This window comes from Leopardus geoffroyi, chromosome X, assembly GCF_018350155.1.
Source record: "Leopardus geoffroyi isolate Oge1 chromosome X, O.geoffroyi_Oge1_pat1.0, whole genome shotgun sequence".
Classification (NCBI taxonomy): Eukaryota; Metazoa; Chordata; class Mammalia; order Carnivora; family Felidae; genus Leopardus; species Leopardus geoffroyi.
Genome location: NC_059343.1, coordinates 36,815,236 through 36,840,241, shown reverse-complemented (window position 1 = coordinate 36,840,241; position 25,006 = coordinate 36,815,236). Strand labels below are relative to the sequence as shown.

At 38.4% G+C, this 25,006-nt stretch overlaps 1 protein-coding gene across 19 annotated transcripts in view; it reads left to right on the top strand.

The window, feature by feature from the left end:
* The window catches only part of CASK (calcium/calmodulin dependent serine protein kinase), a 358,135-nt gene that overhangs the window by 106,949 nt on the left and 226,180 nt on the right, over positions 1–25,006 (top strand). For all 19 annotated transcript variants that reach the window (XM_045471860.1, XM_045471852.1, XM_045471865.1 and 16 more), the window contains exon 3: positions 18,950–19,055. In XM_045471860.1, coding sequence (XP_045327816.1) covers positions 18,950–19,055 — 106 coding nt within the window. The remainder of the gene's footprint in view (positions 1–18,949; positions 19,056–25,006) is intronic.

Genomic DNA, 25,006 nt, shown 5'->3' with positions numbered 1-25,006 from the left:
CTAATTCCTCCCCAGACTGTCCACTGAACTATATAGCTTCTCTCAGTGTGTTTAACCTCACTGATAATTTACCAAATTTTTTTTTGGCAACAAAGACCTCCTTCCCATTGCCCGTCATCTATCTGTGTCCTTCAAAATTGGTTGCAGTCTTGGCCTACGGGACTATCATCATGGGGATTCTCTTTGCCTTTTGTCTGTGCTAGGTTTTCTGTTTCCTAGATTTCCTATATTCTTTTTCAATTTTCATCTTCATTTTGGCAAAGTATGTCCTCTAGTTACTTCCAGCATCTTTTGAGATATCCAAAAATGTCTTTATTGTACTCAACAATTTGATAGTTTGGCTGGGTATAAGATTCTAGGTTGGAAATAACTTTCCCTCAGAATGTGTTTAAAAACTTATACTCTGAAACAAGATGACTTGGGTTCATGTCATATTTACCAGCTGTGTGGCTTGGGCAAGACAAATAACCTCTCTGTGCCTAAATGTCCTCATCTAAAAATTGAGCATAATAATTTTTCCTACCTCTATAGAGTTATTGAGAAGATTGAATAATACAAGTAAAGCACTTGGAACAATGCCTAGCCCTTTTTCCTTTTTTCTGAAAATGTTAATGATAATCTCTTTACACCAGTACATCAAAATTTCACAGTGCTGTGCTTTAGTGTGGGCCATTTAAAAAGTTATTATGCTGGGTTCCTGGAATTTTTTTTTAAATCTTGAAACTCATGGGGCACCTGGATGGCTCAGTCAGTTAAGTGTCTGACTTCAGCTCAGGTTATGATCTCACGGTTTCATGAGTTCAAGCCCTGCATTGGGCTCTGTGCTGACAGCTCAGCCTGGAGCCTACTTCAGATTCTGTGTTTCCATCTCTCTCTACCCCTCCTCTGTTCATGTTCTGTCTCTCTCTCTTTCTCAGAAATACGTAAACATTAAAAAAAAAAAAAAACTTCAAACTCTGGAAACTCATTGTTCTTAAGTTCAGAGTTTTGGGTTTTTTTTTTTTTTTTCAATTTCTTAGATAAGTTTCTTACCTCTAGTTCCTCTATTCTCCCTTTCTATAGTTACTGTTATTCAAATAATATCAGAGCTCACAGGATTGATTTTTATCTCTAACGTTTTTTTCCTCCCTATTTCTTCCTTTTTGTCTTCTTATTCTCCTTGAGACACTTCCTCAATTTGATCTTCTAATGCTTCTATTTGAATCTTCATTTTTTCCATGTTCAATTCCCTTCCTGAATGTTTGTGTTTTAAATTATTAGTATTATGTAGTTTCTTGTTCTTCATAGGTTTCATTCTTTTCTATCTCAAAATACTATATATTTTTTTAAATTTTCTTTGCCTCTTTGATGCAGGAAATGGTATTCTCAGAAATATTTTTTCCTATTTTTTTTAAGTCTCTTTCTTTTTAGAAGCTTTCCCCAAAATGTCTGGTGATCCTTGGCTGTTGTTTCATTTTTAATAAAAAAGTAGTAACAGTTGCCTGGAAACTCCGTGTACATGGGTAACTTAATGTAGGTGATCCAACAAGTTTTTCAAAGCCCCATGGATATCAATATCTGTAGGTCTTCTGTTCTTAAGCAGGTCAGTTTGACAGAGAACAGTCTTTCAATCTTCTATCTTGGGATAGGAGTGTGTATATTTGGAGGGTTGGAGGGTGGCAGAACACAGGTCTAAGCGACCTTGGGGGAAGCAATGGTTCTAAGCCACCTTGGGGAAGAAGGCTGAGGGTTTTCATTTTAAAATGCTTATTTAACACATGACCTTTACAATTAATCCCCCTGTTTAAGTACAATGCTTGATTTTGACCTGAGCTATGAGCGTAGTATCCAAAATCTCCAAAGAGTCAGGGAGAGAGAATTTGCTTGGTCAAAGATATCTAGGGTCAGAGTGCCCCAGCAAAGGCTCATGTTGTCTGCTCCAGCATACACCTTTGCCTTCAAAGATCTTTGCTTTTCTTAAAATATTTCCTGGTGTTTCCCTTTGCTAAAACTTTCTTGGGAATACTTTGGTAGGCATATCAGCTTGCTTCTTACTGGCTTGCCTTGTTGGAAGCTTGGCATGTTCAGGTCAAGAGGAAAGACCACAAAAGGATCAGATGTACAAGAAATTTATTGGGAAACTACCTCTGAGTGAAAAAAAAAAGGGGGGGGGAGGGAGCCAGAGAAAGCTAGGAGAGCCATCACAGGTTGCACAGGTCTGACTTTTTTTGGAGGAGAAAGAGTAATAAAAATCTTAGACTAAGGTGCAGTTCCAGGAAAGTTTTGGTGAGGCCTATTGGGAGTCCCTCCAGCCAGTGTTTTGGTCATCAGAGTTCATATCTCATAGAAAGGTGCCTGCCTTACTATTGCTGCTGCTTTTAGTCACTGGCTGAGAGTAGCCTGTGATAAGCATGGTGTTGGTGGGAACACAGTGATGGATTCCCAGGACTACACTTGGGGTTGTTGGTCATTTGCAATACCCATGGTCAGAGACTGAGAATCTTGTCTTACTGGCTACCACACTTGGATTTCAGCTTTCTCTGATCTGCTAACTTTGTCCATTACTTTCCACCAATCTTTCCCAATCTAATATGCTGCTGCCTCTTTTCATTCTCTTTATCTTTGTGGGTCTATGCCTTTTTAATGCCTTACTGAAATACTAGTTGGGCTTTAAAAGGTAGCAGAGACATGCATGCGTTTAGACCACCATGTTTAAGTGGAATTATTGATTTATTTATTCATACATTTGAATTATGATTCCCTAAGTTATATGCATTATATATTATCATGTATGAATCTCTGGTTATGCTCTCCTACAATATAGCTCTCTCTGGTCAGCTAATGATTACCATTTGGAACTTTCTGGGAGCAACAACAGCTAAGGATAAAGACCTAAACAGGGGCCAGTTCCCTGTGGATCTCATTCTTCATTGTGCAGAAGAATTGTGGGAGAGAGGGTGAGGGTGGTGGTTATTAAAAGCACTCATTGGGGCACCTGGGTGGCTCAGTTGGTTCAGCGTCTGACTTTGGCTCAGGTCATGAGCTCGCAGTTCACGAGTTTGAGCCCTGTGTCTGTCAGGTTCTGGGCTGACAGCTCAGAGCCTGGAGTCTGCTTCAAATTCTGTGTCTCCCCCTCCCTGTCCCCCTGCTCACTCATGCATGCTCTGTCTCTCTCAAAAATAAAATATACACATTTTAAAAAATAATAAAAAAATAAAAGCACTCATTGATCTTTGGGCCCCTTCCTCAGTTCAATCTAGTAGGTCTGGAGTGTGGGCCAGGAGCCTGCTTTTAAAAATAAGTACTGTAGTGATTCTGAAAAGCTCCAGATGGACCAATAAGCCACATCTAAGGGAAATAGGGTTTGAGTGTGGGAAAATATAGTCAGACATGATTGACTTTTCATTTTAGAATTCTTTGACCATAATTATGAGGATGAGATTTGAGGGCTTTTGCAGTAATCTAAACAAGATAAATGCTGGCCTCCACTAACTCCCAAATGGCAGTTGGGATGGGCCAAAAGAAGAAAAAAAGATTCATGAAGTCTTAAAGAATCAAGTATTAGTATTTGAATTACTAATACTAATTAGTATTAGTATTTGAATATCTTCTACATGGAAGGCTTGTCTGTCTCCTCCCCCCACCCCATTCATTTATATCTGTGTATTTTTTCAGCTCTTTTTTTTCTCTCTCTCATCCTTATGGTATTCCCATTATGCATATGTCAGTGTGTTAATTGGTGTCCCACGTTTCTCTGAGGCTCTGTTCATGCTTTCTTCTTTTTTCTTCTGTGTTCTTCAGATTGCATAATCTCTATCAGGCGATCTTCAAGTTTGGTGATCCTTCTGCCGGCTCAGTTCTATTTTTCAGCCTTTGTAGTGAATTTTTCATCTTGGTTATTGTACTTTTAACCCCAGAATATACATTTTGCTCTTTTTTATAATTTCTCTTACTGATATTCTCTATTTGAGATGTTGTCACCCCTTCCTTTAATTCTTTAAACATGAATTTCCTTTAGTTCTATGAATATACTTATAATATCTGCTTCAAGGTCTTTCTTGCTAAAGTCCAACATCTTGGCCCCCTCAAAGTTAGTTTCTATTTTCAGTGCTTTCTCTAACCTGTGTAAGGGTCACACGTTCCTGTTTTCTGCATGTCTCCTAACTTTGTTATAGCAGCTCTGGATATTGACACCCCTCCCACACTTCAGGGCTTGTTCTTGTTTGTTTATTTGTTTAGTGATTTGCTGGGTTAGTTCACTATAACCTCTCATGTGTCTCTCCATGTGTCTCATACTCCAGTCTGAGCACAACCTTACCATCAGGGATGACTGTGGCTTTACCTGGGCTCTCTTTGACCATCTCTTCCCCTGATTTCCCATTAAGATGATCTGTTGGTATCACACTGTACTAATTGCTAGCTGATAACTGTTTTTGACAATGCCCTGTAGTATAAATTGCTCCATGGTGTGATGTAGTTAAAGTCTAGCCCCTTGTCAGGGGCAGGGTTTGTTAGTTTATTAAGCTTGCCATATTCTCCTCTGAGCAGAATCTCTTACTTTGGAGCAAGAGCTGGGAGAATGGGGAATTCACCCCCAACTAGTCGCTCCGCCTAGATCCTGTCTATGGAGTAGGTCTTTGTGTACTGGGGGGGAAAGGCATGAACTTGCTCCCCCTCCTTTCTGCTACTACCACTCAATATGGATCTTTCACACCCAAAGTCAGGGAGGATGACATCTCTCAATGTTCACCAGGTACTAAATGTACTCGGACAAGGACTTCTGCTTAGGAAGTTGCAGGAGATAGGAGCTACCACTTAGCTTCCAGGCCCAACTCTGTAGCTCTCTTGCAGCACAGAGCAGTGGGACTACATTCTTTACCAGCTGCCCTACCTGGATAACCTGTACTTAACTGGAGGTGGGCATTGGGGAATGGATGCTGCCACCTGGCTTTTACCACCCACTCAACGTAGGCCTTCCACAGCATGGAGCTGTACAACATGGGATCTCCCAATGTTCACCATCCCAAAAAGCTCTTCCACCTCAAGGAACTGATATGTCACTCAGCTTCTGGGCCCTACCTAGAACAGTTCCAACACAAGGCAGAGCTATGGGGCCCAGGTACAGTCCTTATCCTGAATGTGATAGCTTCCCATTGTTCTTAGTGAGTTTCTGTGGATTTTACTGAATAAATGTTTCTCAATTTATTGTAAGCCCCTTTGATCAATCTCCAGAGACTTTGGTGGTTAATTTTGACCAGCTAAGTATATCTCTTTCTAGGGGGAAGGTTTCCCTGAGCTTACACAGCCATTCCAAAAGCCCTGCCTAATCATTATATTTGTAATGATTCTGCACGTTATGGAAAGTAGTTTTTCAAAAATATAATCAGATGACTTGGAAGGCCTAAGCTAAGATTTTTTGAAAAGTATTATGATTTTATGACTGAAATTTGCTCTGATTGCATTTTACTTTAATCAAGACCTTATACTTCGGTTTTGACAATAGCTTATCTCTAAAGTTTATTGTCAGAATTGAGTAGTTGCAGACCTAAGAAGCAGTATAGCAGAGTGTCAAGAGCATAGGTACTGGGGCCAGACTAACTGGGTTCAAATCCTTGCTCTGCGGTTTGAGTACTGTGGGCAGGTTTCTTCACTGCTCTTGCTTCAGCTGCTTCATATGTAAAATGGGTATCCATCTCCCTCTTAGGGTTGTTGTGAGGGTTAAACAAATGGACAGATCTCAAATGGAGCCTGACTTAACATACTCATCAAATGTTAGCTGAAGTAATCATCTGTGTATTATCAAGACTAATAATATTGTCTGTAGCCAGAGATCCTGGTGATATTATTTGTCTGAATAGCTTTAATATGATCTTTAGTGCCCTCTAGTTCCTCTTTTTTCCACTAGAGGACAAAAATTAGATCTATTTTTCCACCCCACCTCTTTTGGAGTTGTGATCATTTAACCTAATGAAGTTGTAGTACATGCACTACACAATGACATAGCACTGTCAGCCATATATCACGTTTGTTTAAAGCTTGTGCATGTAATAGGGTACCTTGAAGTCTTCCTTTTTTTTTTTTTTTTAACGTTTATATTTGAGGGGTGGGGGCAGAGAGACAGGGGACAGAGGATCCAAAGCTGGCTCTGCGCTGACAGCAGAGAGCCTGATGCCAGGCTTGAACTCACAAACTGTGAGATCATGACCTGAGCTGAAGTTGGATGCTCAACCAACTGAGCCACCTAGGTGGCCCTGAAGCCTTCCATTTTAAGTCCTGGCAATACAATATGCAGAATAACATTAGTGCCCAGTTATCTACACATAGATGTTATTTTGTGGGGTATACTCTGAAAACATTTTAGTCAGTATGGATGTGCTACCTGGAGTAGATTGCCTAAAATTGTGGACATTTTTAGAATCTTCTTCCAGTATGGTGTGGGACAGCAGAAAGATTGCTTGATTGGGAACTAGAGGTTGAGTTCATCTTCCAGTTGTGCAGTGAACTAGCTGTGTAACTGGGCATGTCACTTGCTTTTCTAGGGACTCGTTTTTCTTATGAGTAAAATGTAAGGATAGAGAGTAGCATGTGACAATGGTTCTCTTACTGTCCTTCCCATTTGTTATCATTTTTAAAGCATTTATTTATTTTGAGAGAGAGGGAGAGGGAAGGAGGGAGGGAGGGAGGGAGGGAGAGGGAGAGAGAGAGAGAGAGAGAGAGAGAGAGAGAGAGAGAGAGAGAGGAATTCCAAGCAGGCTCCTCATTGTCAGCACAGAGCCCAGTGCGGGTGTTGATCTCACAAACTGTGAGATCATGACCTGAGCCAAAACCAAGAGCCGGATGCTCAACTGACTGAACCACCAGGTGCCCCATGTCCTTCTAATTTCTAATACTCTCTGATTCAGTGATACATATACTTTGATATGAAATAGAGGATGTAATAGACGTTGGTCGAGTGGAGTTCTGTGTGCTTGGTGCTGCCTTCCAGCAGGTTTGGCGGGAATGTACATCACCAGCAGTAGTACAGTTTGGCAAATGATGAGATACTGAGGTCTGTATGGGGGTGGAGGAGAATGTTGTTAGGTCACAGCAGGGTATGCCTACTTCAGCTGCGGGGATCAACAAGGAGAACGTCGAGGCAAAGTGTGAGTGAAATTTTGCTGAGTGAAGGAAGCACATGGAGTGTCAAACAGAGGGATCGGTATTTTCTTTTTTTGTTTTTAATTTTTTTTGTAACGTTTATTTATTATTGAGAGACAGAGAGAGACAGAGCATGAGCAGGGGAGGGGCAGAGAGAGGAGGAGACAGAATCTGAAGCAGGCTCCAGGCTCTGAGCTGTCAGCACAGAGCCTGACGCGGGGCTCGAACTCGCAAACCACGAGATTATGACCTGAGTCGAAGTCAGATGCTGAACCGCCTGAGCCACCCAGGTGCCCGTGGAATTGGTATTTTCAAGAGCATAGACAGCACAGGCAAAGACGGGAGGGCTGCAGACACTGCAGGTAGTTCAGGATGGGGGCGTCAGGGAGGATGATGGATGAAGCAGGAAAGGAATGTCGTGTGTGACATCCAAAATAAAAGAAAAAAGCAAACCTAACTTACTTGACTAAGAAGCAGGAGAACTCAGTCCCATTTTCAATCCTGTTGCTAAATAGCTCTGTGGACCCAGTTAAGTTGTTTGACTTCAAATCATTAAAAAAAAAATTTTTTTTAACATATTTTATTGAGAGAGCGTGAGCATGGGAGGGGCAGAGAGCAGGAGACACAGAATCTGAAGCAGGCTCCAGGCTCCAAGCTGTCAGCACAGAGCCCAACCCAGGGCTTGAACTCACAAACTGCGAGATCATGACCTGAGGTGAAGTCGAACGCTTAACTTACTGAGCCACCCAGGGGCCCCAACTTCAAATCATTTTTAGAAGGCTTTCAAAGCCAAACTGGGGGACTGTAATGTCTTGGTGTATGGAATGCAGAGCAATGAAGGTTTTGGAGTGATGTGATAATACCTGTTTTAGAGTAAAACTAGGATGACAATGTAATGAGAAGAAGGAGCTGGAGGCCAAGACACCCATGGAAAGATCCAGACAAGAATCCATGAGAGCTGAAACTAGGGAAAGTGCAGGAAGGGGCAGATCATTTTGACAGGTGTTGCAACACTAGAATGAACAGGTTTAGCAGCTGCACATCCAAAGTGGAGGAGTGGTAGTAAGTAGTTGGTGTGAGCGTGGGTCCCCAGGGCTGTCTGGAAGAATAATGATGCTGGTGGTCAGTAGGCCACATACATGTAGCTGTGTGGATTTCGCTTCACTTTTTCACCAGCATCATTATTAGACACTTGGTTACCTACCTGTATTTTACTTCTTTCCAAATAATCTTGTGGTCCAGTTCAGATTCAGTCCTTCGTAAGCTGTATTACATGATTTCCCCCAAAAGTTGTAGATGAAAAACTGCAAAGTAAAAGAATGGTATAGTGGTGCGGTTTAGTAATTGGATGTTCACACTGCCAACTTCTGGTCATCAAACTTGGTTTGATTGACATTTGGTAAAGGTAGGAAAGAGTTACTCCCACCAAAGATGGTCAGAGGGGAAGAAAACAAAATTTATTGCACACATGCTCTGTGTCATGCACTATGGCAAGCACTTTCACCTACTTTATTAACCATCCAGGGCTAACTTCAAGTTGCTATGAGAACCCTTATTCTTTCCACTTTTTTCCTTCCAAGATTTCATTTAAGTTCAAGTTAGTTAACATATAGTGTGGTATTGGTTTCAGGAGTAGAATTTAGTGATTCATCACTTCCATATAACAGCCAGTGCTCATCACAAGTGCCCTCCTTAATGGCCATCACCCATCTAGCCCATCCCCCACCCACCTCCCCTCCAGGAACCCTCAGTTTGTTCTCTATAGTTAAGTCTCTTATTGTTTGCCTCTCTCTTTTTTTAATCTTATTTTATTTTTCCTTCCCTTCCCCATGTTCATCTATTTTGTTTCTTAAATTCCACATGAGTGAAACCAAAATACCTGAATTAGGTATTTTGTCTTTCTCTGACCTATTTTGCTTAGTATAATATACTCTAGTTCCATCCATGTAGTTGCAAATGGCAAGATTTCATTCTTTTTGATGGGTGAGTAATATTCCATTTTATGTATTTATATATATATATATATCTATATCTGTATCTATATATAGATATATATACATATATATATCACATCTTTATCCATTCATCAGTTGATGGACATTTGGGTTCATTCCATAATTTGGCTATCTTACTCTTTCGATTTTGTAGATGAGGAAACTGATATTCAGGGTTATACAGCTATTAAGTGATGGTGACAAGATTTAAAGATGGGGCTTCTCACTACAAATCTGTTGCTCTATTATATCATCTCTACCTCCCTGCAGAAGAGTGTTAGCATTTGGAAGGATAAATGCCAGATCTGTGGGAGTAGGGTGACCAACCATCCTGGTTTCCCTGGGATTGAGGGCAGGTTCTCAGGATACAGAACTTTGAATGCTACAAGTCCCAGACAAACCAGGACAAGTTGGTACCCTTCTGGAAAAGTCACTTATATGAAATAAACCATTATCTAGAATGACCTAAATAACATACTGTTTTTGTTTCCCATAATATTGAGACCTGAATTAGGTCTTTTGTTACTATTATGTGACAAGTGGACTCTTAAGTGAAGAGGGTTTAAGGCCCTGACTGACTTCCTTCTACTTGTTCTTGCTGGCTGGGGACATCCTCCCTTGCCAGGATTGTACCCAACTGTACATTAATCAGATGCTATAAGTCTCTGCTTCTATCTCCACTTTTAAGGAAACTTATGTTTTACCCATTTCAAGTTTGATGAAATGACAAAAGAGCGATTCAGAAAAAAAAAAAAGCCAAAGAAGGCAGGTTGACTATAAATGCGCATTCTTTAAAAAGTAAAGATATACATATCCTGGCACTCAACCTGCAACAAACGGGAAAAACACTTAGCATAAATATATAAAATGTATTTATTTTGTGTGTGTGAACATTATACTTTAATTAATAAAGAATTTATATTGTTTTGATACCAAGATGGGAAATAGGAAATTGGGCCACATGGAATCCAGGGGAACTTTGTGTGATTTTTAAGAAATGAAGAAAAACACACTTTACGGTGGCTTTATGCATTTCACAGAATAAAGTGCTAGGTTTGGAGCAGAGGCTAAAATGATATGGGGGATATTATGTTTATCTAGTAATAGTTAACCTCAAATTGTGCCCATTATTATCTCACTATCCTCAACAGTGCTTGTAAGGCCTCTTTATAAGGAGGCACTAGCTCCTATGGCTTTCCAGTTCCAGCAGTGCTCTTGTGGCCTCCCGAAGCTGGGTTACAGGATTATCTGTCATGATTTTGATCCTTGGACATAAGCATCTAGGTCAGTCTCTTAGGTTTTTGTGCTTCCCTTATATCTTACTGCAAAATCTTTTGGGGGCAGAGTATCTGTCATATTAACAGACTTCTAAAATGGTCTCTGATCCCAAATTAGTTAAAAATTTCTGATCTAGATAGCTGCCACATTTTCAGCTACTTAAGTATGCTACCTCCCGGTTTTGTAGAAAAGATTAAATGAAGATAGTTTATTCTAAGGGTAAAGCAATGTATTGATTTACTTAAAATTTTACTTTAAAAAGGAGAAATCAGGGGGGCACCTGGTCACTCAGTTGGTTAAGTGCCTGGCTCTTGATTTCAGCTCCGGTCGTGATCTCACAATTTGTGAGATCGAACCCCGTGTCAGGCTCCACAATGAACGTGGAGCCTGCTTCAGATTCTCTCTCTCCCTCTCTCTTTGCCCCTCGTCCACTTGCTCACGCATGCTCTCCCCCCCACACACAAATAAGTTCTTTTTATGAAAAAAGGAGAAATCTGGCCTTTTCAGAACTCCTTACGTTTCCCTTAGTCCAAAGTTTCACTGTGTACAAAAAGTATACTCTTCGTGCTGCCACTCTCAACCACTGCCTGCCATTCCACTTTGAAACAAAAAATGTCTGCTACTCTTTGAAGCTTCTTGATCAATTTCTTAAAAAATCAAGACTCTAAGGCAAGCTGTTTAAATTATACCTACCTACTAGCCATTTGCAGCTATCCATATAAATCTGAATTTTGGCAGTGGCCCAGCAAAATAAATAATTTGGTGTTTGAGGCCACGAGTCCGCAGAGCTCTCCATAATCCCTGATATCAAGTTGTTATTTACCAAAACAATTAGCTTATTTTTACTGATCCTTTTCATAGTGAGTACACACATCAGTACTTATTTTTTTTACTATAAATTTGTTTTTTTACTATTTTCATGAGATTAGTTGACAAAATGATTCTGCTGGATGGGGAAACCCATATTTAAAAAAAAAAAAACTTTGGTAATTAATTCACTATGCCACAGAGAATCTTGGCCTCAGGAATTCTTTTATTTATATATTAAAACAGACTACAGATTGCTTTGTGGGGAGACGTTTGGTCTTGCTGGCAGTATTTCCTGGGCTGTTCCTATCCTGGAGAAAGGAGGTTTGGGGTGGGGGGGAGTGGATAGTAAGGAAGCCTATCCTGGCACAAACGCTTGTTGAACACCTGAGCTATCAGTAAGTAAATAAAAATAGAAGGTAATGATAAGTAACAAAATTGGGAGTATAAAATACAGGTATGCATATAACAATATTTGACTTAGACATATTAGTTGAATTACTGTTGTATTGCAGTCACTTTTTAAGTTTTATTGAATAAAAATTTATGCACAATAAAATGAGCCATTAAGTGTTCAGTCCAATGACTGACAACAAATACGTACACTCTGTCATCCCACAAAGTTCGTTCATACTGCTAACAAGTATGTTTTTTAAGATTTTAATGTTGAAAAGTGAGGTTTAAACTGGTATTTCTCTAATTTTCTTTATAAAATTAGTACCATTTTGAAATAGGCGTCTGGTTTTTATAATAGTAAAATACCCCATCTTTCCACCTTTTTATAAAGCTTTTTGGTTTACATTTCTCAAAATGAACAGGAACAGAAGAATTGTACCTTCTACAAATGTTTAAAATACTGTATTTCTTTTTTTTTTTCAACGTTTATTTATTTTTGGGACAGAGAGAGACAGAGCATGAACGGGGGAGGGGCAGAGAGAGAGGGAGACACAGAATCGGAAACAGGCTCCAGGCTCTGAGCCGTCAGCCCAGAGCCCGACGCGGGGCTCGAACTCACGGACCGCGAGATCGTGACCTGGCTGAAGTCGGACGCTTAACCGACTGCGCCACCCAGGCGCCCCTAAAATACTGTATTTCTATCTTTATCGTGTATAGAATATCTTAAGAATGGTCGTTTATTTGAAAAAACTCTAATACTTGAAATTTATTTGGTTTGGGTTTCAGTAACCTCTGCTTTTTCTTTTTATCCATATAATTAACATCTTGTTGGCTGAGTCCAAAACAGATTTTCGCCAAATACATGGTTGAGTAACCTCCTTGAAGGTTCACTTATATCTTCTAAGAGACAAATAATTTGGTTTCTATGTAACCTAATGTTAGCTCTTATCCACAAATGGCTTTTTAAGCAAATGCTCTTCTTTCAGGGTTTTAACATCTCCAAAGATAAATATTAATAAAGATTGAATTGGTCACCTATAATCTTTATTAATATCTCATTAGTAAGTTCAATGATTTATAGTACTTCAATATTGACTAGGAATGACCTGGAGTTTTTAAAATGTAAGTCCCTAGGAAATAAATGGCACTTAGATAATTCTTTGCCAAACTCATCCTAATGAAGAGTGAGAGGGAAGACAAGTAGATCTCAGAGTAATTGGCATTATTCTGTTTTACAGTTGATAGTTGTTTATAAATATAGTGTTGAATTCACTGTAAATGTGGTATTCAACTGGGCAGCTGCTTTAATATATTTATTACAGTTATCAGAACTGAAAATTCCTTGGGAAATGTATTACCAAAACCCCATTAATTTGTAAATGCTTAATGCAGTTAAGATTGATTTCTAATACTTTGCCTATTTAAGAAAAAATTTTATATCAATCAAACATTCTCAATTAATGGTACGCTCTTTCCTTTCTTTATTCACCTGACAGATGAGATTTTTAGACCATAGGATTAAAAAAATATGGGCAAGAATTCGAAGACATTAGATGCTGCTTGGATTTCTCTTTGTAAAAAAAAGATAATAAAATGTATAGGGTGGTAGTAAAATGTGTAAAAGATCAAAGAAATAATGAGTTTGCAGTTAACCCAGATTGGTGCATGGGTCTATCTGGGCCTCTGGTCGTCCACTGGTTGAGAAGGTCAACTTTCCTGATTTATAGGAAGATAGCCTCATTAAAGCCAACCTGACCTGTATTATTGCCAAAGGGATCCTTGGGATCTTTAGTCTTCGAATTGGTTATTATATAAAGGTGGAACTCAGCAACAGAATTTGACTTTGTTACTAGAATCCTTTCAAGGTTCTGCTTGGATTCCCTTTCTGAAATATCATATGGTCATTAATTTCAGTACACCAAGGAAAAGATGTTGAATCAATAACTTTAATTTACTTATTTTGCTATCAATATTGATTCGACTGAACACATTAATATTTGTCCTAATTATTTCTGTGACTAGATTAGAATATTCTTTATGTGCATTTGGAGCCTGGGGTCAGCTCTTAGTGAATTTTGCTAACTATTGAGTTCCTAACACAACCCGGAAATTGGAAGTAAATGACGATATTTATGTATTTGTCTGGAAAAGAACAGTGCCTAATTTCTGATCATCATTGGTGACCATGCAAGCTGACATAAACTGATTTTGTAGCGGTCTTGATAGCTCGTCACCCAGGTTAGTGTTACCACATTAGCACTGTCATGATTGGGTCTGAAGGGCACATGTGAAAACTGTACAGCACCAGGAGCCATTGTGGTGTGCTGTAAAGAGCACTGGGCTTCAGTTATTAGTGCTGCTTCCTTTACTTACTATTTGTGTGATTTCAACAACTTCCTTCTTTATCTCACTGCACCCAGGGCCACAGTTTCTTCCCCTTCAAAATAGGAATAGGTATATTTATCTTACAGGGTTATTATAATTATTAAACAAGGATTTATAGGATGGCACTTAAAATCCCAAATGTTGCATAGTAAACTCTCAAATGTTGCACTGCATACATAGTCTAAGGTCATTGAATAAATTTTGACGTGTACAAAGGGCAGTACAGTAGATTTTGAGCACTGTTTTTGTGTTTGGTAGATTAAACAAGATAAAATAATTTAAAACTACCAAATGAAGGATCTAGGTTAAAAATAGTGACAAAATTCCAGATTTAAGTTGTTGAGTGATGGATTTGGATTATTAAAAGTGGAGTTTCCTTCTATGGAAATGTTTTTTAAATACATCTTTTGAGTTTAGATTCTTTTTTGAATGACTGGGTAACTTTACAAAATATCTGTGTAAGAAATGCAGGAGAACTCACAATTGAGAGAGGATAAGAATCAAAGTCAGTTTATCTACAACTAACTATACTGTTCCAGTTTGGTAGCCACTAGCCGTGTTGTGGCTGTGAGCACTTTGAAATATGGGTGGTCCAAATGATGATGTACTTACAGATGTAAAACACTACCAGATCTCAAAGACTTAATACAGAAAAAGAATTTAATAATGTTTTATATTTATTTAATATATTTAATATTTAATAAGTTTAATATGATTATGTTGACATACTTTGGATATATTAGATTGCATAAGGTATGTTATTAAAATAAATTTCACCTGTTTCTTTTTACTTTTTAATGTGGCTACTGGAAAATTTAAAATTATGTGACTCACATTATACTTCTGTTGGGCAGTGCTGATCTAAACTTACTGAATAGCTCTAGGCAAGCTAACTGTTAAATTTAGACCTTTTTAACTTCGGATGTTGAAGTCGAGATTGCTACTGTAATGCTATGAATGTCAGAAATTCTTTCTTCAATCATATTTGTAAATACCCAAATTATTTTTGACCAATGGTCAGATAACCTTGTTGCAGAATTGTGGTACTCTGAAAGTGGCATCCAACTTTTAAAAGACAGTATGAAGAATTCTATCACAAGAACAACTGGTAGTAAAATGAATAATAAAGACCTTCTAGGAAACTTTTTATTTTTTCTAAAGCTTTAATTTTTGAGCAATCTTCATACCCAGTGTGAGGCTCAAACTCATGACCTGAGATCAAGAGTCACATGCTTTACCAAGTGAGCCAGCCAGACCCCCCAGGAAACTTCTTTTTAAAACAGACCACCTAGGTGCGCCTGGGTGGCTCAGTCAGTTAAGCGTCTGAGTCTTGATTTTGGCTCAGGTCATGATCTCAGGGTTCATGGGATTGAGCCCCTCATGGGGCTCCACATTGGGTGCAGAGCCTACTTGAGATTCTCTCTCTCCCTCTATTCCTCCCCCCCTCCCTTCAAAAAAATAAATAAAACAGACCACCTGAAACCATTTCCTGAACTCTACCTTACTTGAGGGGCAGACTAGAGAGGTCGAACCTGCAGGGCATAGTTGCTTTACTGTTGGACGTCTAAAACTTCTTAGGAAACTGGTATTAGGAGTAGTAGCAGTAGTACTCATGCCATATAAGGGATTGATTTCAGTGTGTTTCTCCAGTTATGGTCAGAAAACTAAATATTACTTTCCTTATTCAATCTTTTAAATTTCCCTGAGAGATTACAAATTGAAAAAAATACAAGAAAGAGTAGACAGAGTTACCAGTTACTATGGACAAAGAAGCACTTTAAAACAGCAATGGTACCTCGGTCAGGGCACTCCCAGGCACGTTCTGTGCTTGTACCTCAAAGCATTCAGATAACCACAACTTCAAATCATTATCACCTACTTTTGAATTCCTTGCTACTCTGCTTCATCAGTTGATTTGTGGGAAAATGCTATTCTTAGTTTGCTATATCAGCAAAAAATTAATAGCTCTTAATAAATACATCTTTAATTCACATTCACATCTAGAAACAAGCATTCTGAATTTAATGCTCCTGGAATCTATAATTTAAATTATATATAATGCATTTGTGTTTTTTAAACCATGATTTTCCATTTGAGCATTTAATATATACCAATTTAATTGATATTTGAATTATGGAAAATGGTGCCCTAATTATCCTAGATGTAAACCATCTTTAGCATCATTGTCCTTATAATTTGAAATATATTTTTATGTTTGTTCTGTGTTGTTCGGTGTTCTGATTTTTAGTCCCTGAATTGCCAAATCCAGTGATGTTTAAATCAGTTTATCTTTGGGGCACCTGGGTGGCTCAGTCAGTTAAGTGTCCAACTCTTGATCTTGGCTCAGGTTATGGTCTCATGGTTTGTGGGATGGAGCCCCATGTCAGGCTCTGTGCTGACAGCTTGGAACCTGCTTGCAATGACACTCTCTCCCTCTCTTTCTGTGCCGCTCCCCTACTCATGCTTACTCACTGTCTCAAAATAAATACATAAACTTTAAAAATAAAAAAATATAAATAGTTTAGTCTTTGAATGGAGGGTCCCCAGCAATTCTGCCTTCATTTTGAGGGGGGTGGGTAGATGATAAGAGACTAGACTGGCAGCAGGTTGAACTGTATACCAAGAAGAAATGTGCAGGTCCAGTGGAAGGGTCTTTAGAGCATCCATTTCTACCTGCAGTCTTTTGGTATGACAATGTGGTACATGGGAAGTGAGTGTGGAAGTTGAAACACACTGTAGTTCCATGAAAGGGGCAAAATAAGAAATAAATGTTAAAATGAGTAATAAAACTCCTGAGCTTTTCATAAAATTTGGAGGCAGAACATTCTTGAAGGAAGAGAGAAAAAACTGTGCAGATACCTGATTTGTGTATCCTGGCTTCAACCTGGCTTTCTAGCACACTTGTCAAAAGCCTTCCTCATAATTATGACTTCTCAGCACAAAACCTACACCTGATTCACACCTCTCCTCTCCTGCATGACCTTTCCAAGCACTTTTGGAGATGGAGACCATCATTCATGTGCCTCTGACCTCTTCCTTTCCCCTCAACACTGAGCCACCCTGTCCCTCAGCCCCACAGTGCTGCATTCCATACAGTCCTTCCATATCTTTTTTCATGGAAATCTTACCGCTGCCCCCTGAAGGTGGCTGAGTAGTCTGCAGGACCTGCATTGCGTGTGGCCTGCCCCATTTCATCTGCAGTGACAAAGGTATTTGTAGAGGATAGCAGTCACTCAGCAGGCCAGGCAACAGAACCTGCACCAAGTTTCTGGCTGTAGATCCCATGGAGTTTTCATCACTGCCACTTAGAAACACAGTGTTCCCTTTAAAACAACAGCAAAAACAGAAAAATCAGACCTTCGACTTTGCTGTTTCTTGCCTACAGCAAGATTCTTCGAATTTGATCATGTCTAAACCTGGCATGGCATTGTGGAAGGACTGTTTGCTGACTTTGGAGGTGGACAAGCCAGGGCTCAGACCTACCCCTTGTGGGAGCTGTGTGATCTTGAATGCCTTTCTAGGCCTCAGCTTCCTCACCTGTAAAATAACTACCTCATCGGGGTATTGGGACAGTAAATGGTAATGACTCTATTAAGTACTTAGGCCAGTGAGAAACATGATAAATTTTAATCTGTTATTACATAATTGTCTCCTGCATACTGACTTCAAACCTGCCCTCTCCACAGAACTTGATCTTGCTCAGAATGCTAATGGTCTTTTCTGACTGACCCTTACGGCCTTTTCTCAGCCTTCTCCAACTACTCATGCCTTAATTCCCTCTATCCCCTTGACTTTCGTAATATTATTGATTCTTCCTTTTCTGGTGGCTTCTCTTTTGTCTAATTTACCAACTTCTTTTCCTCATTCTACCCTTACCCGGTCTTCTGTGGTTCAGTCTTCAGCCATTGCTCTCATTGACGAGGCTAAGTTGAATTAATAAATCAGAGAGGAGATAACATCTCATTTGCCTTATGTAGTACGTCCTTAGCCTTCTTCTTTACCTGTCTCCCTTCTACTTCCAAATATAAAAATGTCTTATTGGATTCTATTCACCTGCAAACAGGTAAAACACCACAATTAATACAGGAAGGCTTTAGTTATTTTGTTCCATGGGGACATAGCAAGTGATACCTATGCCTAAAATGTGTTTGTGTGATGATGATGATGATGATGATGATATTAACCGTTTTATTTTCCAAACAGTTATTTTGTAACTCTTATGCAATAGTCTACCTACATTGTCTGAACTTGTTCTTCAAGATAACACTATGAGTAGTGTCCTGAATTATCAAATACATTTTATAGATGATAGAAAATAAATTTCTGACTTTGCTGGTTGAGAGTAGTGCCTTTACTGTTTAAATCATACTAATTTTATTTGGCCCTTTATTCCATATAACTTCCCTGGCGTGTGTGTGCAAATGCTAGATTTTAGGCCAAAGAATAGACAACATTCTTATCCAATTTGGGGAAGACTAAGAAAAAGAGGTAAAATGTTAAAATGGCAAATCGAGTTATTTATTAGCACATCAAGAAAATTATAAATTTTGAGACTTGACTGTAAAGAGTTTGGAGAAAGTATTTGTGCTATTTACATTTCTTATTAATAAGTGCTGGGGTGCCTGACTGGCTTAGTCAGTAGAGTGTACGACTTGATCTTGGGGCTGTGAGTTCAAGCCCCACATTGGGCATAGAGCTTAGTTACTTAAAATAAACAAAAATAAGAGCTAACTGTACTGTATACACACACACACACACACACACAACACACACACAGACTGGCAGGAATATGAAAAAGTTATGTTGTCAAAGATTTATAGGGTAAAAAAGTTAAGCTTAGCGTAAATGGGGGATTTCATCTCTTTAGTTAGAGAAGTCTTCATGTTACCATAGATCACATCCATTCATTCATCATTCACTCTGATTGTCGTTTGTTCTTACCTAACAAAGTATGTCCTGTGTTTGTTTTGCAGATCTAAAGCGGGAAGCCAGTATCTGTCATATGCTGAAACATCCCCACATTGTAGAGTTATTGGAGACATATAGCTCAGATGGAATGCTTTACATGGTTTTTGAATTGTGAGTGTGCATTTTATTTTCTTAAGGGTTAAAGTTTTAAGCAGTGTTGGTTTGGGATAATGCTAACACTTTTCCTCTTAAAATGTAACAATAGTTGTAAGCTCATCTGTGTAGAAAAAAAGTAACAAGAATAAAATGATTATCTCATCTTAAAGTTCACAATGGCTAAGGAAGCAAAAGTTGGGCATATTTAGTTGCCCTCCTTTTTAGCATACTTCAGAGAGGAGGCTGTAAAGAGAAATAGAGTTCAGATGGACAGGAGGCCCCAAAATATAACATTGTGACCATAGGAGTCCTATTGAAGAGGAGTGGGATGGGAGTAGAGGTCTCCATGTAGCAAGCCTTTCAAAACAGACTCCACTTCCTATTTTGATATAATGACTATTTTGGCATATTAAGGAAATTCTGAAGATAACAGTGTTATCTTGATTTTAATAAGCCACTTGACATGTTTCTCATAGAATTTTTGCCAATAAGATGGAGAAATGTGAGCCAAGGATAGTGTAACTGGGTAGTTTTGTAGCTGATTGGATAACTGTGTCCAAAGAGGTTGTATAAAGCTTTATGGGATGGCCTTCTACTCTTTTCAGAATTTTAATCCATGACTTTGATTAGGGTCTCTCACAAGGTGGTAATCAAGGTATTAGCCAGAGCTGGTGTCATTTTAAGACTCCGCTGGGGATGGATTTGCTTCCAAGCCCACTCAAATGGTTGTTGGCAGCAGGCTATCCGACTGCTAGCCTTAGTTCCTTGTGAGCTGTTGGCCTTAGGCCTCCCTAGGTTCCTTGTCACTGGGCCTCTTCATCGAGCAACTCACAACATGGCAGCTGGCTTCATCCAGCGTCAGCAGGCAAGAAGGCTAGAATACAAATAGGATGGAAGTCAGTCTTGTAACCTCATCTCAGAAATCACACACCATCACTTCTACTATATTCTATCAGCTAGAAGTAAGTCACCAGATCCAGCCCACACCCAGGGGGAGAGGATTACACCAGGGTGTGAATATGAGCAGATACTGGTGGTCTTTGGGAGCCATGTCAGAAGCTTCACCCCCATGGAGGGCTAGGTAATACATTGAATATCTAGATCAGAATTTTAAAACATTTTACAAGTTTGTAGCAAAGGAACTCAAACAAAGATGAAACTTAAGGCTAGTTAATACAGACTCCTTCATTCGATTATATAAGTGCAAGATCACTGTAAATTTAGTTGTAACTGCTTATGTGAAAAAGAAGTAAGTGTTTTGAAAGTTGTTGCAACAGCTTAACAAAAGCCCTGAATGGAACCTTCAGCTACATTAATTAAAAGTATATAGTTATTTAGAACCATGCCACAGTTCCACTGTTTTGTATGCTACCCATTCTCCCTAGAGTGTTCGTGGTAAGCAGGACACTGGCATGCTTTCCAGAAGGGGATAACCAGAGTGGGAAAGAGCCTAGAAATTTTGCCCTAGAGTCACAGCCTTCAAAGTTTTTGTTGGCATACCTGCTAAAAGAATTTTGAAAACCATGTACCTCCTCACATACTTTTGAGTTGATACATAAAAACTTCTCTTGTGAGGCTATAATTTTTAGTGTTTTGTATATTCTTTTAAATATATTTTCTTCAAAACTGTAGATCTGTACCTTTATCTTGTTCAGTTTATGGAAAATGTCTTCTGTGTGACCTAAATGGCAAAGCTAGTCATCATTGTCAAGCCAGTCAGCCAAATCAGACACGCTTTCTGGCAGAGAAAAATCTGCCTTCATTTTTCAAATAAAATTAAAGTGTTAATAGACATCCCTGTGACAATCATCTTACTATTGATTTTTAATTCTAAAATAGATAAGGCTTTGCCATGCATATATTGTCCATATGAAATAAGGTGGCTCTCCTCTTTCTTTCTGAAGCTCTGTTTGCTCTCAAGGGTCTCTCCCTCAGGAGCTTCACATTCCCTAGTTGGCTCTGAAGCTAGACAGGCTTTTCAGGATGGGTGAGCAGTTTGTCTTTTGAGATGGGCTCCTATGAGTGGACATGTGAAAGGAAAATCAGCAGAACATAGAATTGTTTTCAGACAAATCAAATTGTGGCTAATGAAGGAAGAGACATTGATTGCCCTAAAAATATCCTAATTCTTCAATCTCCTGGAAGGGCTTGAGTACTCCCAGAGATACCCAAGTCCCAGTTGAAGACCATGGAAAAGCTGTTGAAAAGACTGGGAAGCTTTAGTGACTCAAGAATCTAATTGATTTTCTTTTTCTGCTAAAAGAGTTCTCAGAGCAGAAGCCCATGGTAGAACATAGTGGATTTGTTCAGTTATTTAAGAGTGTCCTATGTAAGAGGATTATGCTTATTCATTGTAGGGTCAGGGTCTGTAACGGGAATCAACAAGCAGCAGGTAGATTTCAACTCTAAGCAAGGAAACCCCCTTTAGCGATTAGACTGACTCAGTGAATAAAGCAGGCTGTCTAATGGAGTATGCAGTTCCTCACTAGAAGTGCTCGAGCTAAAGCTGGTTGCATCCAAGGGAGCTAAAGATACAGGTTTAATTTGGGTCTAGAGAGGGCCTTTAACCATCCCCTTCCAATTTTAAGAATATTCTAATTCTTTTTTAATTACTTTCTCTGGTTTAATTTCATTCTTTATTCAAGAAATCTGTTTCTATCCATATTTTTATTTGCTGAGAAAACAAAAAAGCCAGTTTCATCATATACTTTCAAGTAATGAGCACAGAAAGCAAAATTTTAAGTTTTACATAAATTTCATCATGTTTACTATTTGTTTCATGGGGGTCTAAGCGATAGTATGGCAGAGAGAAGAAAGTCTTTGGGGTTATAAAACTTGTGTTAGTGTTCCCAGCTCTGTCACTTCTACTGATCATGTGACTTTGGCCAAGTCTTTTAACTTCTCTGAGCCTCAGGATTTTTATCTTTAAAATCTCCATAAGATCATGAGAACTAGATGGGAAAATTATATGAATTCACCTCGTAAAATGGTGAAGTGCTCCACAACTGGAAGCTATTGTTTCCAGGGGATTTAGCAGGTTAGTTTTAGTTTTTTATAGAGGGAATTTTTGGTATGATTCAGTTGTGATTGAAATAATTCCTCGATGGCTGTATACAGAGATAAGACTTCATTAAAGTCGCATATTTACCAGTCAGCCTAATCTCAGTGTTAACCCAGATCACAAGAATGTGGCATCATAATTTAATTTTCTTCCTTCCTGTTTTGGAGAATTTCAAATAAAAAGAGAATAGTATAATGAACCTCAGTGTACCTGTCACTGAACTTCAGTTATCAACATTTTGCCATTCTTGCTCTATCTATCCTTTACTGTTGTCGTTTTCTTCCCCCCTGGTGATTTCTTTTTTTTTTTTTTAATTTTTAAAATTGTATTTAAATCCAAGTTAACATGTAATGTAATAATGATTTCAGGAGTAGAATCACTTACATATAACACCCAGTGCTCATCACAACAAGTGTCCTCATTAATACCCATCATCCATTTAGCCCATCTCCCCTCAACACCCCTCCAGCAACCTACAGTTTGTTCTCTGTATTTACGTCTCTTATGGTTTGTCTCCCTCTCTCTTTTTCCTGGTGATTTCTAAAGCGATATCATTTCACCTATACATACTCCTGTTTGTATTTATAAATAAGGACTTGAAATATAGGTATAGATAGATACCAGTCCATAATAGTATTATCATACCTAGCAAAATCAACAATAATTCCTTAGTATTACGTCATATTCAGTTGATGTTCAGTTTTCCCTGATTGAACATGAATTTTTAAAAGCTATATTTTTAAATTTGGAATTGTTTTATTAGCTCTGGGATCTGGAAGTGGATTATGAATTCACAGTTAAAATAACTTAGTTATTTTTCAAAAGGGCCAGAAACAAAATAGAAATATAAAATTGTTCTTTTGTATCACTTTTTATAAATTCACCTCAACAGTTGTCCTTGTTCAGTTTTTTGCATTCTCTTTGATCTCCTGGGTTTAAAACAAATGAATAAATGAAAAACCAATTTACTATAAGATTTAAGGTCCTGTGGCTCAAAGAGCAAAGCAGTAAGTTTGCTTGTGCCTCCACCTACTGGCTAGGTAAGAGATTGTACAGCTGCAATGTAGAGGAAGCTACTCCAGAATTAGTTCCATGTTTCTGGCAGTAGATGTAATGACCCCTGGTTTTCAGGGGCTCATTGCTCAGGTTATGGGTTATCTGGATCCTTTCCACAGTTTTCTGACATGCCACCAATACAGAATAGACAGAGGGAAAACAAATGAAATTAACGTCAGTTGACTTTGCTGTTTGTTGGCTACTTGGAAACAGCTCTGATAATTTTGATGGAGGAAAAGCTAGACCAAACAATTGATTTAGGTTATCAGTGAGCTTCTTAATATGGTATCCGTATCTGCCTTTGCCACAGACTATGTATAACCAGCTCTCCCTTTTTTTCCCTTAAACCGAAGTCATGACATTATATAGCCCAATCAGGTTGCTTATTGTGTTAGAAAATCTTTCGAACTGGTTAATGCCCATTTAATTACATACGGTTTTAAGTTAAAGCATATTCAAATACAGAGACTCACAGAACCAGACTTTTAGAGCTGGAAAAGAGTAAAACAGTGGATTTCAAAACTTAGCATTGAAAAGTCCTGAGTAGAGCTTGTTAAACAAGCTTGTACCCAGGCACCATCCCGAGATATTGAGTTTCAACAACTGCGAGTCCCAAAGTAGGAGGTCAAGAGATGATTGACCTTTAAAGTAGGGGCATTGCTATTTAGAGACCATGTTGTCATTTTTCCCAACGCACGCAGTAGTTTGTTAGAAATCTGCATGTGTTTGCACTATATCTATCCATTGATTTGGGATCCATTGCTTGGGGATTACACTTAAATTTGGATTTGTTTGCAGCAGTTTGCTGAAACATATTTAAAAGTGTAGGTTCAATTTTATGTTGTATCACCCCCACCCAAATTAAATGTTTATTTCTAAGTAACACATCCGGACTTGACTTTAGTAGTGTCTGATACTTGAGTTAAGCTGTAAATCCTAAATTGGCTGGCCAAGGAATTTTAATTACCTTATTATAGAATGATTACATATACCACGGGGAGACTTTGGCAGTAATTAAATATGGATTTAAAATATATCTGACATGAAAACAATAGTTTGTATCTTTTAAAACAATATTAGCAGTTTGTATCTTTGAAGCTCACAAAGGAGATAGACTGATAGCTCTTTGTCTTTTTTTAATTTTTTTTCTTTTTGGTCTGGTGTTTATGCTTGGGGAAGGGAAATTTTGTGGGATTCATTTATGCTGATAGAGTAGCACTGATTTCTACTTACTAGCAAACTTGCCAGGGAAAGGAAAGTTATTTATTTCATATCAAGCAAGAAAAGTCTGGACTGTAGTATTTACAATTCTATGAAGATCTGTACATATTTTTATGGCTCGCCTGATCTATTTTGATATTTTGTTTTCATGTGTAATGATAAAAATTGCTATTCATTCTTTTATCACATATTTATCAAATGCTTACTTAAGTAGTGGGTAATAGGAAATGGTTGGAAAATATCATTTGGTCCTAGTAAACATTAGAAACGTGGTACTTAAGGTAATTCAGTAAGATATATGAGAGGACATAGCTTGGGTGCCTGTGAAGACCTTTGATAAATACTAGGTGAAAGAAAAAAAAGTTCTATCATCATAAACTCTTTAAAAAAATTAAACATTTCTCTTGACTAGCTTCACCACTATATTAAATGTTCAGTTGTATTTTAGTTTTAAGAACTATGTGTCAGAGGTCCCCAAGACTACCTATCCCCGGGTTTAATGATTCACTAAGAGGACTCCTAGGACTCCGCGTATAGTCGTATTCATAACTGTGATTTATTACAGCTCAAAGATTTAATAAAGCAAAACCACCAAAGAGAAAAGGTATATGAGTTCAAGTCCAGGGAC